The sequence below is a fragment of the Polyodon spathula genome, chromosome 33 (genome assembly GCF_017654505.1).
Source record: "Polyodon spathula isolate WHYD16114869_AA chromosome 33, ASM1765450v1, whole genome shotgun sequence".
NCBI lineage: Eukaryota > Metazoa > Chordata > Actinopteri > Acipenseriformes > Polyodontidae > Polyodon > Polyodon spathula.
In genome coordinates this window covers 1,980,976-2,000,659 of record NC_054566.1, presented here as the reverse complement: position 1 = coordinate 2,000,659, position 19,684 = coordinate 1,980,976, and the positions used below count along the sequence as shown (strand labels likewise).

The following is a 19,684-nucleotide window of genomic DNA, read 5'->3' as shown; positions in this document are numbered from 1 at the left end:
ACATCTCTTGTTAAATACATTCAGACAATAAAGTATTGAAAACTATATTGAAATGTACATTTTAATAATTGCAGAACAAATAAAGTCACTGTATACTTTTACCTCCTTGTGTAGTCTTAACAGCATATTCAGTATAAACTATATGAGACAGCAATTCAGAATATGCATTTGAAGATTGAAGTTAAAAGTAGAATTTTGAGTGCATGTACTGAAATGACCTTTTGTTTGGTGACACCACAGCAGGACAGTATACATTCTCATATTAATAGGGAGCATTCACATCTAATTACCACAGAGAGGGGCCTAATACCTCATCTAACACCACAAAACAGCACCCTTAAAACATTGCATTGCTGACTTATATTTAGCACCCTAGATATTTAAATCCACCTATGAAAACCCCTCCCAGTATGAATGCGACCGGCAGGATTTCGTCTGATACTGCCATAAATGCTGATCACACTACTGCAGCCTAACCGTCGCTTAATGGTCTAACAGCACAGCAAATCATTATAACAGCTGTGAGCCTGTGATATAAGCTTGGAGCTCACGCTAAGGCTATTTAATCCACCGGTTTCAGTTATAACAGCACACTGATGCAATCTGACAGCTTGTCTAAGTGTTGGAAAAGTATAAAAAGGGGAAAAGATTTAAAACCGTAATAAACCTCTAATGATTGTATATATCTTTGCTGTCAGTACAGGATATTTTCAGGACACACCGGGCAGATGAGTCTGGGAGACTGCAGTGCAAGTGGTCTATTCCTTGGCTAGTGCATTCTGCAGTTATGCTGGGGTTTCTAAGCAAGGAGATCTAAGCCTGACATGCTGTTCTAGCTCAATCTAGCTTTTGAGCCAGCCTGATCCAGATTAGAATCTGCCTTGTGGGGCATTTTGTGCAGCAAAGAAAAAGGCAGGCAACTTAGCAACTGGTGACTTCCTCTTGCTGACACAACAATGCTAAACAGTTGACTTTGGGATTGAAACAAGCTACATTGTTTAAAAAGTTGTGCAATACAATATTGGGAAGACTACAGAATGCAAACCAGACCAGCTAATGATTGTCTCTACCACAGTGAAAGAGGATCCCTAATATTTGTAGTAGGGAGTGTATATTGCACCCGCATAAGCCAGACAAATGCACATTTCAACTGGAACTAATCATTGTTAACTGCTTGGTAATTTCAACACTGTGCTTGCACATGAATGTCAGCGTGGCTTTGACAGGTAACATCAATACATTGCTTTCTATAGTGATTGCAGATCCCAGTGGAATATTTTTGTAGTGGATTTCTCCTGCTTTAAGACTCAAGGAAGCCGCTTGAAATGTCAGAATACTGTACTATAAAGAGGATGCAAAGCAATTTCATTGCAGGATGTCATTCTATCATGTCACTGGGGACCAAATCCATTGTGCTAATTATGCAGCAGCCTGTCACCCACATACAATGAACGACTTCAAACCTAATGTCTTCATTTCCAGCTTGAACCAGTACAGTGAGAGCCATTTGATCTGGGGTTCAAAAGGCTTTACAAAGGGAGCACCCAAGATCTAAATAAATACACAAACAGCAACAGCTAGTGCCTGCCAGCGTATCTGAAAGAGATTCCACCCATTACTATAAACACTCAGTCTAATATCTGAATCAACTAACAACACTAGCACTGCAAAAGGGGAAACAATAAAGCCAGAAACAAAACTAGAATGCATTAGATTTAGTATCTTCATTGTCTAGAATGATATTTGTGTGGGTTCACATTGCATGACTGGCTCAGGGCTACAAAGGAAACAGACATTTACAACAAAAAACAAGCCTGCCAGCTCTAGACTCATCCCTTAGGCTACACTGTATCCACATAGTTTAAAAGTCCTGTTTTATCAAAGAAAAGCTGCAATTTGAGGATTTTAAAGAACCTGGCTTTGTGCATGCTACACATCAACACTGCTGGGATAGTATCAACCATTTCAACCCACGTCAAAGGGCAAACTGCATTTCTCGATGCATACAAATGTTAGTATTACTAAACTAGCAAACAGCTTTAACAGTTTTATAAATGTGTCCCAAAGTAAACAAACACAAAGAAAACCTTTAGATAATGAAACGATTTCTTATACAGTCGTCACCGCTTAGAACGGGCGCATTTGTGTTAACGCGATTCACCCGCAGTAAGCGATGGGTGGCATAAACTCCCACAGAATAACCTGACATTCAAAATGTCCTCCAGTCACCAGTACAGTAATCCATACAAACAAGCGTGTATGCGGTTAAATCTTTATTAAGACACTCATTACACTAATAAAAAAGATGTGTTAAAACCTATGAATGTAATAAAAAGTAATGCATGTGCAGAAATGTGCAGAACAGGTAGGCTAGGGTAGTTCTTCCAGCCAAGAACTCTGTGATGCTTTTTTTTTTTGCAAATAGACAGCAAATTTTCAGCGTTTAAAAAAGAAATCCCAATTCGGCGCTATATCCGGATGCAGCTCCATATTAGCAGTGTTACAAGCGCAGCACGCAAGCTTTCGTCATCGGTGTCTGTTCCAGGCAGAGCGTCCTGGTCTCCAAGGTGACACAGCTGAAAGTTCTTCCTCCAATATCGCCTCTGGTGTTGTCAGTGTTTCAGTTTCAATTGTATTTTCATCAGCGCTCTCCTCCTCAACTACAGAAACCCCAGCTTTTTTGAAGCAATGTTGCATTGTTTTCTAACAGAGTTCCAAGCATTCTCTAGCAACCGCACAGCATCTAACGGAGACATTTTATTTACACACTGAGTTTTCTTGCTGATGCTCGTCGCTTTTCTCTTTCCAGCCATGCTTGCTTTTGCATTCAATGCTGTTTTTTCAAACTATAAACCTGACACTGCGTACAGGGATTGAATAGCCAATGTACAATACAAGGGTAATCGCTCGGTAACGAGATGCAAACAGCTGACTGATCGATTGATCTGTAAAGCTTTTACTACAGTAAAGTGTTGCCTTTTGTATTGAAATTATGTGAATGGCAAGGCAACGGGTGAAAACAGCTGATTGGTGGATTAGTGAGAACGGTTCCTACAGTAATAAGCAGTGTGTTTGTTATTTCAATCTATGTGAATGACACATAACAAGATCCAAATAGCTGAGTTTGCCCGAACTACGCGGAGTGCTTAACATGATGCGGTTATTGAAATCAATGGGAATGACAAACGGCAGGTGTACGTTCATTGTTCTGGGTAGTGGTTAGGGGAGAATGGTCCTGGTTGCTGCCATAATGTTTTTTTTTTTTTTTGTTTTTTCTCGGTATATGTATTTATTTTGTGTTTCAGCTCAAAGTGCGCTATGGATTTGAGTTTCGTCCACAACGCTATGACAGCTCTGCTTTCTTGTTCTCCCCAGTTCACACAGCGGTTGTCAGAAACAAAACAACAGCAAAAAAGAAATAAAAAAAAACACATTTGTAAAAATATATATATAAAAAAAAAAAAAAATCAGTGTTTATAAATTAATCATTGGTGTAATCAAAATATTTATGTAAATAACAATAAAAACAAACAAAAAGACGGTGTGTTAAAGTGTGTTTGAAACTAAACCAAAAACTAAGTGGTTTACATAAAATAACTGAGAAAAACACAATCCAGTATAGTTTTTGTATAAAATGATTTCTGATAGTCTTTTTTTTTTTTTTTTTTTAATAATTCTCACTCAAAATATTACACTTTTGTTTCTTTGATAACCACCGGGGTGTACACCTGTTTAACAAAGCAAAAAAGTTATCGTCAAAAGTTTACATAGCCCAATGCTGGATATTTGGGGTATGTACACTTTTGACGACAACTTGATAATAAAATGTAGATATTTACAAATACACCCCAATATAAACAGTTAATAAATTTCAAATATTCAGGACGCTTGCCTCTCTTCTCTTTTTGTGATGCGGCAATGGCACTGCAGCGTCTTCCTGTTTAGATTCTATGGTGGAGGAGCCGAGCCGCACTCGCGTTGTGCCCAAAGCCGTCCTAGAGTCGGGTGAGTTTACATTGCCTTTTGGACGGAACTGGTGCTGAGCCATGCCTTTAATTAGCCATTTTTAGAGCAGCTGAGTGTAGGCCCAAAGTCATCTTAAAAACAGCCAGTGCAAACACACCATTAGTTAGGGGTTGTTTATAGGGATTTAATGTTTTAATCAATAACTTCTGGAATTTATTAAGCTATAAATCATGCTAGATCTTGATTAGGTACTCAGTGATTTTCTATTTCAATCTGCAGAATTCCTTGTTGGCTGTAATCAGCCTCTTGCATATCAAACAACGTCTGGAAATAAATCTTTGTCTTTGCATAGCAACCTTATCTCTGTCTTATCTGAATAAAAAAAACAGCAAATTTATGGTGTGCCTCTTTTCAGTTAAAGCTGAAAGATGAAAATAACACTGGGATTGAATGGGTAGCAGAAAAATAACAGATTGTGGACGATCCCTCATGTTTAAAATGCTGTTTTGTAATTTTGGGGATCTAAAAAGATCTTTAATGCAATTTGTGGCCCAGAAGCACACTTGCACAGATAACAGTGAGATAGTAAACACATTCATTGATTTTATTTATTTATTGCATTTCTAGAGCGCTTTTTATACAAAGTATCGCAAAGCACTGTACAGTGCATAGAAGAAAAAAAGAACAAACCACAACACTCTTGCATACCATGTCACACATACTGTACGACTGCCACATTCAGCCCATTTAAATACTCTTAAACAGTACACACAATACAAAAGCAGCAATTAAAAAATTACATTAAAACCTACTAAGATCAGAATGCCATTTTATAAAAGTGTATTTTTAGTCTTGACTTGAAAACTGTAATGGTCCCAGCTTCCCTGACAAACGAAGGCAGACCATTCCATAAATTACCTCCCGTGTTGCTTTTGTTGACCCTAGGAATAACCAGCACCTGTGCCTTCTGCCAGTTCTGTTGTTAATGCAACACTGGTCTTCTTTCTGTTCCTTATGGATATTATCTAAGTATTGCTCATCCTTGTTAGACAGCATTTTGGGTCTTACTGTCCTGTGTTTGTCAATTACAGATGATGTTTCTCTGTAATTCTAGATTATGCTTTGGATACCACACCTTATGCAAGTTAAGGTTGTTATAATAGTAGAAAACACTAGTGGAGGTTTTGAGTATATATATATATATATATATATATATATATATATATATATATATATATTATTCCAAAACAAGTGACACAGATAAGTCAAATAATTCCACAAATTAAGACGACACCGGAACTGTGTTGCTAGACAATAATCCTAGCGTATCGTTAGCTATGCCACCAGCTTCTACAGAGAAACACTGAAGCTTCTAACAAATCATATGGGAAAGAATGAGCGCAGAGAAGCCAAGTTTATGTGTTGTAGTGAATGTTGCTACATTGGTCATCTTGTAACACTCTAGAACTGTTGAAACACATTGAAACATGTGTTACCATTTCATGTAATTTGTGTCCGAAGCAGTAAATAACTGTAGAAATTAGAACCTTTTTTTTTTTTTTTTTTTTTCTTAAATAGCTCCATAGGCTATAAAGCTAAACAAATCCTTTGGAGACCGCTGTTTAATATTCTTCATCAATATATTCTTTATCAATGTAAATGCTGTATATGATTATTTTCTTGTTTTGTTTTACAAAACAAACATTTCATTTACCACTCACTACCCATCATTCAGATAACAAGCTCATTATTATGAGTAGTCAGTGTAATCGTCGTAGCAGTAGTGTTGTTGCAAACTTTAAATACGCGCCCCCACCCCCTTATGAATGCATACAGCATGTCAGTATTATTATTTGCTTATTTATCAGGTGCCTTTATCCAAGGCGACTTACAGAGATTAGGGTGTGAGAACCATGCATCAGCTGCAGAGTCACTTACAACAACATCTCACCCAAAAGAGGGAGCACAAGGAGGTTAAGTGACTTGCTCAGGGTCACACAGTGAGTCAGTGGCTGAGCCAGAATTTGAACCAGGGATCTTCTATTTATAAGCCTGTTTATCCAACCACTGGACCACACAGCAACTACTGAACTCTATATAGCCTACACATATTTGTGTTTGTCGCTTTATTATGTAGGTTTTACTAGTTGAAACGCTATTAGAAATATTATTTTTGTTAACTGAACAAAGTTTAAAGTTACTGTAGCGTTAGCAATATTGCATTTGATAAAGTAAAAGCAAGTGCTATCTACCAGTACTGCTCACATCATAAGGTTTTATTTTTTTGTTTTAATGCATTTCCATTGCTTGTTAAATACTGTTTATATACAGTACAGAACTTTACCGCAAATGTTGTTTTCCAGTACTGCAACTTAATTACAATATAAACTGCATGCATGTGATTGTATATCTGATGTTGTTTGGAAATGTAATTTTTCTATATATTCTTTTAGTGATTATTCTGATATGTGTGAAACAAGCTTTCCAACAATCTAGTGGGTGTTTCCTAAACGCACCACTCTCATTTATCCATCAGGGGAGCCTGTGGCAGGAGGGGTGGATAAACGACTGCCTGACTGTTTCGGTTATCCTGGTCTGTCTGACCAAAAGTTAAAAAAGTTACTGTGCAGGTGTGAACAGGGCGCTTATTAAAATAGCACATCTCTGTTTTTAACCCATAAGCCATCTGAAACAAGACCTTGCCTGAAAGTGGTGGAGTATACAAGACCTTTCTCTCCTGTCATGCAGCACAATCAGGGAGCAGAACAAAGGGACTTCTACTCACAGATGACTAAGAATGAATCCTGTCATGGAGATGCATCTCGGGTGGCCTTGATAACGCCTCAAGACTGTCAGTTTGATTACCTTTTTTTCCTTTTAATGTCTTTTTAGCTCCACAGACATTCCTCTTTAGACAGGCATGTAAAATGGCAGTGTACTAATGGAGCAAAATATAAACCATTTTCTGTATCTAATGTCATCTCATAATCTGGACCTGCAAAACAAACTACATTTAAAAAAGACATCATTCACATACTAATTTTTACCTTCTTTTTACATTTTATTTTGGATTAATTTTTAAATCAAAGTGGATTAGTCAAATCTAATGAATCATTTTGTGTTCTAAGTATATTAATTTAATTTAAGATGATTTGCATATTTCTTGACATAAATTTGAACGAACACTTTTGGTACCCCTTTCTAATCCAGTTTGAATAGAAACAAGAAGTAAATGCAGAATTCATGTATTTGAAATGTTTTATTTGCAGTGGAACCCAAACTGTTACTGAATGTTAATTATGTTGCAGCTATGCTTATCAAATAAATGAGATGAACATAATTGATATTTATGGATGTATTTATATGCAGGTTAACTTTAACAGCAGTTGTAATTGTGTACTTCTGTAACTATAAAGACAGCAGTGTCATAATTAAAATGCAAAGCTAACCATGCTCTCAAGAACTCCACTACTGCCTGGTAATAATGACTGGACTGTTATAAAACAAGCATTCTTGTCCTAAATAAATAGCATTCTTGTCCTAAATAAATAGCAGACTTTTCAAGGTATAATTAGTGGGAAGATACTGATCTGGGAGCAGAAACACCTGGGGTTAAAACAATCATAGCCTGGCCATGACCCTTTCACAAAGCTTACTGGCTTCATGCTTCACAGAAGACTGTGAGATACACTAATCACCTCAGATGTGAAAACTCCCTGCAAGAAGGGCAATTACATTTAAACACTGCACTGACAAGGAACCATGGCCAGTTACCAATATACAGTGGGTTAGAGTCTCAAAGCTCTATACGTTACTGAAGTTAGCAAGGGCTTGTAAGTAGTCTAATGTTGTTTCAAAGACAGTGGATGAAATTGCTACCACTTCATGTGCTGCAGTTCAAACTCGCTGCGATCAGACCTTGTGATCCACAGCAAGGGACAAGGATTGAGCAGATTATATTTGAAGCTGTTATATAAGACTGGTCTGGTAGGCTAATATTACAAATCAGCAAGATGGCTTCACGGTTCATGCCTTAATAGGTAACAAAGTCAATGAATTGTCAGTAACAGTACTGCTAATCCTGCTCTCTATCTCTGAGCTTACCAAAGAGACAGCTGGTGACAGGGAGGACCCTGTCGCTGCTGTGCTGCTGCTTAGTGGGCAGGAGGGCCTGCCTGGAGCTGAGCTGATCAGGAGGTCCTGATTGGCTGGGAAGGCTTGCCCGGAGCTGAGCTGATCAAGAGGTCCTGATTGGCTCGGGTGGCGTGCCCGGAGCTGAGCTGACCAGGAGGTCCTGATTGGAGGAGAGAGTCCGCTCCGCCAGATAAATACTATGTAACCCTTCAACTGCAATCGGTGTCTGTGAAGGCGCTGCCCAGCCAGACCCATCAAGAAGACCCAGAGGCCAGAACTTTGGGAGCAACAGCAGGAGGTTAGTTTTGGGGATCTGATCCCAAACTAAGTATAGAGAGGGTTTCGTAGTGCAGTAGGTTCCTGGAGCGGGACGTCTCTTAGTGAGGCTAGCGCTCGCCTTGTGTGGCAAACCTTTATTTTTTAGCTTTGTTTTGTTTTCTTTATTAAATCTGGTGGTAGGATTACTGTTGGTACCCTCGAATCGGGCCTTTGTGGTGTGTAAACGCCCACCGCTCTGTGTCTGATTCAGTATTACTCAGTGACGACCCACGTAGGTATTTTCAGCAGTATTCTTACTCAGCACCACACCTTATTCACAAACATCATACCAAAGAATAATTGCTATACTGTAAATCAACAAAACTAACAGGTCACCAGAACATCAAATCACTGTTAAGGTGAATTGGAGCCTCAAGCCCAATGAAAACTGACTCTTCATCACACCAACACTGTCTGTGGTGGTGTAAACACAGAATTTCATTGTTAAATGAGATCGTTGGCCCAATCCTGGTCCCATTCAGGTTTTAGTAAGATGAAATTCTAATTATTCACATAAAATAACCAGTGGTGTTTTAATGGGGGTTGTAGTACCCCAAACCCAGTATAAATTGGAACAATAGCATCCCACAGTAAATGACAGTTTGTAATATTGTTTCTACAGTACTCTATAATGCTTTATTAAGGAACTGAAATCTATTAGGCATTAATAAAGTGTTAATGATGGGAAAATGAGCTGCTCCCGAGTGTTGTATGTGCACCAGAATGCAGTGCACATTGAAAATATATAAGCTGGCCCTGGTCCCTGAGGGGTGCACTTTGGAACCACTGAATGCATCAACAATAACGATCTCTCATTACCTTTCCGGTTCATTCCCATCTGTAAACACTTGAGCAGCCGGCAGTACTGGCATCTGTTCCGCTGCTTGCGGGACATCTCGCAGTTCTTGTCCCGGCTGCAGCGGTACACCCTCTTGTTGCAGATGCTGCGCTTGAAGAACCCCTTGCACCCCTCGCATGAGATGATGCCATAGTGCAGCCCAGTGGCTCGGTCCCCACAGATAAGGCAGGTTCGATCAGCACGGTCATCTGGAAAGAACAAAGAAAAGGGCTTGATTGAACTCCTTGGCTGGCTCTCTTTATATACAGGGAAGACACCACACTTTTGCTAGCCAATAGTGAGGTCATTCCTGAAGCTGAATTACTGAGAAACGTACACAGATGTCTGTGTTTAAAAACGAGGTAGCAATTGGTTTTATATCTAAAGCAGCAGCATGCATTCATGTGTATAACTGTAGAGAGATTCTTAATGCTAAGGCTGCGTTTACTGTCATATAGAGATCAACAGCATGGGCTGATAGAGGGTATTTATTAGAGCATAAGATGCTACTGTAAATGTTGTTTTCAAATGAAAGTCCTTTAAAAAATGTATTCGACAGAGCTTTAAAAAGAAAAAAAATCTCCATACATTGTTTTAAGTGAAAATAGCATGCAAATGATTACATTACTTCAAGCAATACAAACTGGCACATTAAACTGGGAGACTGAGGCACATTTTAACATCCTCGTCATGACAGGACAGGGCTGGAGAGCAGCTGAACTGGACTCTATCAACGACTAAGACATTTAATAGGCAGGATTGACTCAAAGAATAGAACAATAATTAGAATCTGAAGTGACTAACTCGGCCTATGTATTCTCCACATTAGTTTGCTTTGATTTCCATGTGTTTCACGCTGCAGTACATTTATTTTTTTCTGACTTTGGTGGCTCCCATAAAAAATAAATAAAGCTGAAACAAGATATGGTATGCACTACTAAATGAGTAAAAGGTACTAGTATTTGGTAAGCCTCAATACGCAGCTCTTAGTGCCTGTGTGAGCTTAAGCAGAAATACTTCACATCCAAGAGGCCAGATATAGTAACATTTCTAGACCTCTGTTTGTTTAGATCAGAACAGCTTGAACACAACAGCAAGGCTCAATGCAATGACATGCTGAGATGTAGAAATAAAAAGAATCACAAGAAGGGTTAGAATTGGGCTGCACTGTCTTGATATTTGTCAAGAAATCAATGAAATGAAATACTGGAAATCAGGGAGGGCTTGGAGATACTAAACACAAACAGATGCAAGACCATTTGAAAGTTCAGGGATGGGGTTTATGCTGGAATGAAAAGTAAGGAATAGTCACTTAAAATAGCACACTGAATTACACAGTATTTCAGACCTTGGTTTCCAAATAGACCACACAAGTATAGGGCAACTATATACAAACAGCGCTTGTTTAAAAATAAAAAGTTGGCACAGCGGACAAGAGTATCCCCACCCCCATATTAAAATTCTAGAATGTTTTCCAAAAATAGGTTTCTGGAACAGCTTTGTTCATGTTGTGCTTTCAGAGAATGACAAAAAAATGCCTTTTAAATTTCACCTTAAACAGTCAATAGTCAAACATTATTTCTTTATTTATTTCACTTTTTCAATCCTGTAATCACTGTTCTGGGGGATTACAAATATTTTTGTACTGCAGTTTATTTTAGTTTTAAGAACTATTTCTCACTGCTTTACACAGGCCTTTAGAAGGACGATGTTTTCACTTTCTATTTACTGAAAAATAAAAGACTGAAATAACATGTACTTTGAGTTGGTCATTCACTGTTCAACAGTAAGTAAGCTAATTTGATTAATAAAACCCCATTCTGTGGAAAAAGGGTGGTTCTTTTATTTTAGAAATGGTAAAACAATATTTTAAAATAACCATAAGATAAATATGTTTTGATATGCTCCCATTAGAACAGATTATTTTTTACCACCCCCTTTCCCATTTGATTACCTGCATTCATCTAAGATTTTAGTGACATTTAACCCCCTTCACAAGAAGATGAACTGCATTAAAAAACAGTTTTCATATACATGAAGAAGGAACTTATTCATATCGCAACAAGGGAATCTTTCTTTATTCTGTGGATATGAAATCTAATGCAATCTGCGGCTGAAAATGCAGTCACCTAGGTAACAGCTCACAAAACACAGCACACACTTTACAGTGAGGAAGGACTAAAAAGATGCTTCAAATCTTAATATAGCATAATCCCTCCCTTCATTTATACATAAAAAAACACAAATCTTAAATAGCATAATCCCTCCCTTCATTTATACATAAAAAAACACAAATCTTAAATAGCATAATCCTTCCCTTCATTTACCAGATGAAAAAACACAAATCTTAAATAGCATAATCCCTCCCTTCATTTATACATGAAAAAACAAAAATCTTAAATAGCATAATCCCTCTCTTCATTTACCAGATGAAAAAACTCAACACTGGGAGAGTATTAGCTAAGGCCTCTTAAATTTCCTTTTCTTGTCCTGTCTAACTTGGTGGGGACTAAACTCAATCTAAACCCTACCCCCACCCTGTCATAAATCCCCCACAGATGGGAAGATGCCATGGTTACCATGACTAGCACAGCCTTGCAAGTCTTTCCAGCTCAAGAATGCAATTCTATCCAATTTACCACATTCATGCTTCAGTAATCACCAAGGATTATAAAAACACACAGACACAATTATATATATATATATATATATATATATATATATATATATATATATATATATATATATATATATATATATATATATATATATATATATATATAATGATGATATCATCTAACACTGTTTAAGAGCAGACCAATGAGATGTTATATGTTATACATATTTTAGATTCCAGTCTGCTGGACTGTAAGGGGTTATAATTGTACAAATAGTGTAATCCACACGCCACAATAGAAGTCTGAATATTGTCCTCAAGCCCAAATGCAAAATCGGCATAATTGATTAGCCTTTGCCATAAAATATTAGGCCATGAAAATAAAGAATCTTTGAAAAACAATATTTATTAGAACAGAGTGAATTAAGAAGGCTGTATAATAATAAACCTTGGTGACCTACTACAGGATCACAGATCCTATCTATCCTTCCTCTAAAGTCAAACTGCTAGTTTTAAGCCCAATTAGATAACTGCAGAAGCACAGCTACTAGCTCCTGCTCCGAATACCCCTAAAGGATTTCTCAGTGAACCCTTTCAGGAGCCACCCTTGCCTAATGGTCACCGACTCCTGACCTTTGGTATTTGTCACCCCCTCTGAATTAATGCAAGCCTGTTTTATAAGAATGCTGGCTTCAGCAGGCTTGCACTTGAGTTAGCAATGACCTTTAAACCCCCCCCCCCCCTGCTTTTCATTTTATGAGAAATAGTTTTGTGGTGGGACAGACCTCATCTGCTTCTGGGGGATGTGTCAACAACATGTCAAAAACAACAAACTGTTCTTACACCTCTCACTTAGATCAGGATAGGCTGTTTTTTATTGGAGTTTGAGATATTTGTCAAAACATCAGCCAGTTACTTCTGTTTCATTTTGTGCTACTACATAGTGTCTAAAAGACTGCATTTACAGTAATCGCTTTAATAAAGCTGTTACTTCAGTGCAAATATTTGTTCAATTATTTAACGCTAGTAAAGATGTAACTTATTTGCAATTAACATGATAATTGATTACTGTTCTGTTACCGTTTCACAAACCTTACTAAATGCCACCTTTAAAGTGTATAACTTGAACAGTTTTGTTTAACCATAATTATTTGCGCTGGTGCAAAGACTGAGCTTTTGAATGGAAAGTAAGAGCAAAAACTGTATTGTTTCTACTTTTTACTGGTGCAAAGATTAAAAACCAGGGTCTGTTATTTCACACATGGAAGTAAAATGATGATACAGATGTTATCAGCTAGGAGACAGCTTGGGGTCTCATGTTCTGAATGCAATGAGAGTGCAAGGAATGCGCATTACACAGACACTCACACACATGTGCTAAATAGGGAGTAGAGAGTTCTAAAACTCAGGGCTGAAGTTCAAACAAGATCAATATGACATGTGATGTAGAGACTGCAGAGTCGAGCTCGTGAATGGAGCAAGAGTGTTCTAGGAAGGAACTATGTGTTACCAGGAAGGCTAAACCATGCTTCATATCTATTCCAGTTTCCTACAGAAAGCTTAAAAGGCATGAAACCCAAACTAAAATGCCAAAAGCAATTGTGGTCAATTCCAGTGTAATTAAAGACGTGCAGTCTTTACATAGAGTATATCATGCTTGTTTGTTTGTTAACACTGAAGTGAGGCTGAATTCAATCAAAAAATACAGCACTTTGTGACCTGTGTTTCCTATTCAATCAAACAAAACACTGTAAAAACTGGCAAAGTGGCACAAACTAATAATAACTCCATTTAGAACCCATATTGAGCCACCAGAAAGTTTAGTTGAACTAAAACAATGAGCAGGTTGTTGTGCAGACTCATATAACATTAGCTGATTTGTGTTTCATAATCTTGACTTGAGTGGCGTGAGTTTCATGTATTTGTTGTGTGTATATTTTAAAACAACAACAAATAGTATCTGCTACTTGAGGAAGACAATAATTATTTTTTCTTACTTAAATATTTCACTTAAAATATTAATTTGTGTGTAGTTTACTATAAAACTACATTAGGGTCATGATACCTGATGCTTTGGCTTTGTTCCGCTAAAGGTATTATAACAGTAGTGTTAGCTCAAACACTGGTGCCACTGCAGTGGTGTGTGAGAATGATAAAGCAGTCACAAACCCTCAACCTCATCTTGAACTCTACGCATTTTATAGTCTTTACCTAATAAACCCTCCCCCATGGCACATTAAAGGTACATTGTTCCCTAAAGGTCACAGGAGGTTTCATACCAGATTTTAATACAAAATGAAACACAACTGGCTTTTTAAACCCTTCCAGGAGAGATGTCTTTTAATGCAAGAGTCACAGTTTCTAACATTGAGGGGTGGTGATTGTATCTTAACATGCTTCTATTGTTATTTTAAAGTTAACAATGCATTCAATCAAACTGTTTGAAGGTGTAATAAAATTGCATCCATCTGTAGATCATCTTTCAAAATTTTCCCTGGGGCCAGAGGTGGATTTCATTTAAAAACAAGCTTAAAAAAGGATTCTCTGCATATTACCCATCTCTATGGCGACATTCAATCAAATGTTTCAGAGGCGCAGTGCAGGTTTTAAATGAAGGGCTTATTGAATGTTGACACGAGTTTTGTGCTTTTTTATGTGTGTGGATGTTTAATTGGCAAGTGCCATAGTACAATGAAATAATACGGGTCAAAACGTGTTATATTGTCTAATTTAATCCATCTACCAAATACATGCAATTTATACTGCAATTTACACACCCAAATGGATTTAATGTTTTAAAATAATACGATCACTCCACTTCATAAAAAAAATAATAATAATAATTTGTGGTCCCCATTTAATAATGCAATTGTTGTATTATTAAGTAGGATACAGTACATTAAGTAGGATACAGTACATTAAGCAGTTAACAGCCATTTAACTTAGTGATTAAGTCAGCATAGTAAAACGTGCTAAACAATAATGGCATTCTAATAAAATTGTAGTTCAGAACTGTAAAGCAATTCACTCAAAAGTCTTGGGATATTAGGGAACCCTTTACCACTGGACAAGCGACATTAAAATAAAATGACTGATGTACTGAGTTGTGTTTGAAGCTTTCCAGTCCTACTCATTTGTTCATTTGTCTGGGTGGCTTCTTCCAGTCTTTTTATCAAAACAATTCCCATTGAGAAATACAAGCGGTCCAGAGGGGAGCTGCTGCTCTCAGCTGTATTTATTCAGTGTGTGTTCAACTTACTCAGCTGCAGGCAAATGAGGCTGTGTCTGACTCAGCTAAAGGCAGCGCATTCAAGCACTGGACTGGCTGGACTTGGGGTTCAAATAGAAGCAATAACAATGCAGTGGTTTATCCACGGTTTGCCAGTTTTATCTTAAGGGCTGCATCAAAAACTTCACTCCTGTTCCTGTATTATTTCACTATCTTTACCCATCTTCCCCACTGGAGTCTACCTCCTTGGGAGAGAGTGATAGGGAACACATTCAGTTTACTTTAGCTTTTATGACATATGGGCCCACTTAACCTCACATTTTAGCAATTAACATATTATTGTTGATTGAGTGTTGAATTAATCCAAATAAAACAGTACTGCTTTGCATTCCCTTTGTCTAATGCGTTACATTTTCAATACAGCCAAGCTGAACCAGATTTCATTTTAGAAGAATATTCTCTTTGTTTTCATTTCGGGCCTTTGTGCATTTTCAGCTTGCAATGTATATGCATGTATAATATACCTTTTACTTTTGAAGTTAAATATAGTTATACAGTTCAGCAGTGCTTGTTTATTCACACTCATCAGAAGATGTGTGTTTGTGAAAGTGTATTAAAACAAAATAAATAAATAAATATATAACATAATATATATCTTCTTTATGTGAGGCCAATTTCATTACTGAAGTCTTCATAAAACTAGAACAACAACACTAAAACAAGAAGCCATGTAAGAAATGTATATATGTTTTAAATGTTGATTGTTTTAATTTTTAAGAAAATGATCTTTACATTTTTTCATTTTAAAGGAAAAGTAGGTTAAGATACAGGTAGATATTTTTCTTAAATTATAATTTTTTATGGTGTCAATTTCATGTTATTATTGTGCATTCAATATAAAGAGTACATGTATATGGCAAGCCAAATGATCATTTAGAGATATCTCAAATTGATTTACAGATATATTGAGATATTTAGAGATATCTCAAATTGGATTTTAAGATATCTTGAAATATATAGAGATCTCAAATTGCATTTTAAGATATCTCACATTGAATTCCAGACACATTTAATTGTGCAGTTTCTAAGATATATAAAATTATTTTAAAAGATATCTGTAAATCAATTTGAGATATCTAAAAATGAAATACAGACATCTCAAATTGATTTACAGATATCTTTAAATACTATGGAAACTAAATGGATTTTGCTAGCATGGCACGCCAAACTGTCATTTAGAGATATCTTAAAATTAGGGTTTTAAAGATCTCTCTAAATCATTTAAACATATCTCTGAATATCTTTAAATGGACAGGAAGTCCGTTGAAAACAAACAGCATTTTCACAGGAACTCATTTCGAGATATCTCGAAATAGCTTCCTGTTCATTTGAAGATATTGTAGGTGACTGAATCACATACAAAGACATAAGCCTGTTATATGCTCTTTGCAAAGGAGCCAGCTCTTTTGTGCAGCGGTATCGGCGCTATGCTTTAGTGTGAGAGGTCCCGGGTTCACGCCCGCCCTCCGCCTGTGTGTGGATTGCCTCGCCCTGTGTGATACGCCAGCCTGTAGGAAACGAGATCGCTATAATATCTTCAAATGATTTAGAGATATCTTATCTTTAAATAAACAGAACCTTATTTAGAGATATCGCTAAATGATATAGAGATATCTGAAAGGTATGTAAAGATGTCTCAAAAACATTTAGAGTTATCATAAACGATTTAAAGATATCTAGAAATGCATTTTAGATATCTCATTTAAAGCTCCATTGTAAATGTAAATCATTTTGAGATATCTCTAAATGTATTTTAGACATCTTAAAATGATTTAGAGATATCTTTAAATATTTGAAGATATATTCAAATACTTAGAGATATCTGGAAATGATTTAGAGATATTTTCAAATATTTACAGATATTTATGAATTAATTTGAGATATCTATAAATCACAATTTGGCTTGCCATACATGTATGGGTGTTATGTACCTTGATATCTAATAATTCATGGTAACCCTTTAAAAACACAGTCAGGCTACATTTAACTCTTTACTGGTATCACATTTTGGATTCAGTTTGTGTTTCCTGGTTGTTTCCAGAAAATTGTTTAATTATTTTTTTTTTTTTTAAGGAAAATATAAATCCATGCAATAAACAAAATGCATGAGACAGAGTATTCATTTCCACGAAATCAACACATCATTGATAATGATGCCACATGAAAATAAATACAAATTGAATTGCTCTGTTTATTGCAAGAATCTGTGTTTTACTAAACAAAATTATTAGCTAAAAAATAATTTAATTGGTCCTTACATATAGAAAATAAAAATATCTAAACACTTTTCCATTTACAGTAGAAGTATAACAAAGTGAGTGCTTGGGTTTAAACCAATCATAATGTCAGAAGTAACCCATGTTGATCACTGGCTAAATATAGCCTCCATTGTTGTGTGCAAAGCCCTGACCTTACCCGCTGTTATTGATCTTCACACGAGCTTTACTTCCCTCCCCCAAACTCAGCAGCAGCTCCATCCCCCGTCACGGGGGATCCCTAAAGAAATAGCACTTCCTGCCTGTCGAGAATGACATGGTGAAAGACCAGATTGTACTGCCTCACAGATATGACTCAATAGAATGAGCTAAAACCAAACCCTGTGTGTGGCCAGCTGCAGCAAGGGTTCATTCAAAAGAACAATACCACACAGTATCAAGTGACATTCGATTCCATTCAAGTGGGGAAATAATATTAAACACATAGAAATTAGATTGAAAAAATAATGTTTTAAATAAAAAAAAAGCCAATTACAGATTAGTAGGAGGTAATATGATTCAGAGAATGAAATGTATAATCGAAAATGGGCAGAAGACAAATTACTGTACTCTGTTTTGACACTTTATCAGCAGTTTAGCAACTGCAGAAGAATTGCTTTACTAAAGAAAGGCTTCTCCTTAATGGTTAGTCCTAATCATCTTAAACTCGTCCCCAGCTGTTAGGCACAGAAGCAAGGAAATGCTGCACCACAAAGCTCCCATTTCAGCTGATCACTGCAGTTAAACACGTCACCAAGGCATGCAATGACAACAAATATCACACCTTACAATACATACAGAGAAGCCCAACATTACGAACATGCATGCATCTCACTTTTACAAGGGCAAGCCAGTTTGAATTGGATTTCTAAAACAATGCACATACATCCCAGTGCAAACATTTCCAGCAGAGGCATTTCAGCTAGCTGTGTTTAATTCTCACATCTAAATCCTTATATAAGCAACAGTATACACACGCTGAGAACAGGCTTTTGTTTTCTCATATCAATTCAAATCAAAGTTTTGCACATGATGAAGATTTGAAAATCTGCTCAGCGGAGCAGTCCAGTCATCTATGGAACATTTGCAAACTAAATCGGAATGCCTGAGGGCCCATGTTATTAAAGAAAGATCCCATTTGATATTTGTTAACCCTTGTATTCCTTGTTTCTGAAAATTATTGTCTTACCTTTCAATTTGATTCAGGAAATGACTAATAAACAACTACCAAACATTTGAGGTATAGTGCCCCAAACCAACAGCAGCTGATTTTACTTAAAGAACTATGATTAAATAAATCTAATTAGAAAACAATGTGAGTTCATTACACAAGAGAAGGGAAATACAGGTTTGACTGGAGCAGCGGGGTGTCAGCCCCAAGCTGAGGACTGGAGGCTTAATGATCATCTGATGCTTTTAGCGCTTCAGCTGGTCAACCACATAAACAAAAGAAAATGAAAGATGCAGCAGCACAGGTATTGAAACAGTAGATTTAAGCCTACACCCCACCACCCCCTTAAGCATTGTGCTTTCATGCAAACTAAATAAAAAAGATGTGAAGTGCAAAGCAGCTGTGGGGCAGTGTCAGCCCCTGGGGGGCAAAACGATCTTATCTGGAGCCACCCTGACCCTGCTGCTATCAACAGAAAGGGGATCAACATTTCCCAGGTGGGTCAGTGAGTAACAAATTAATAATACACCACTTAACCCACAAACGCAAAAAAACAAACAAAGTCTAAAAAGACAAGGATACTGTAGCTGGTTCCCCACTTAAGTTTAACAAACATGTACATTAAATAGAATATTTAAAAAAAACAAAACAACAAAAAAACAAAAAACAATGAGGTTTCTCTTCAATAAAGACACTCGAACACACTTTCATTTAAGAGGTTAAGAAAACAAAAACCATGCCATGACTGTACCTTCCCATGTATCCATTTCATGCTTCTTCCAGTTTGCCAGTCACTTGCCTGGCAGCCATTAAAACATGTATCTGCTACAAAACAGCCCCAAGCAGCAGCAGCACAACCACCTCATGTTTCTTTCTCTCACTAATGCCAACCTCTCTCTGCTAGCTGAGCTTGGGATGCAACAGTCTTACAAGCGGTCATGTGACTGCAGAGTTCAAGCCCTAAGGTCACAACTTTACTGAAGGGCCACTGCTGGCCAGGGTTATCAAAGTGGAACTGATAGCACTATTTTCTCCACTTAATGCTACCCCCACCCAAATTAACCCTGCAGCTTCAATTATAACATCTGGTTAGATA

The 19,684-nt window shown here is 37.0% G+C and overlaps 1 protein-coding gene across 1 annotated transcript in view; it reads right to left on the bottom strand.

Moving 5' to 3' along the window:
• The window catches only part of LOC121303593 (nuclear receptor subfamily 6 group A member 1), a 35,733-nt gene extending 16,372 nt beyond the window's left edge, over nt 1-19,361 (bottom strand). Inside the window, exons 1-2 of the mRNA XM_041234383.1 lie at nt 19,340-19,361; nt 9,238-9,465 (exon numbers count right to left, since the gene is read on the bottom strand). Coding sequence (XP_041090317.1) covers nt 9,238-9,465; nt 19,340-19,355 — 244 coding nt within the window. The 5' untranslated portion in view covers nt 19,356-19,361. The remainder of the gene's footprint in view (nt 1-9,237; nt 9,466-19,339) is intronic.
• Nucleotides 19,362-19,684: the final 323 nt, after the last annotated feature.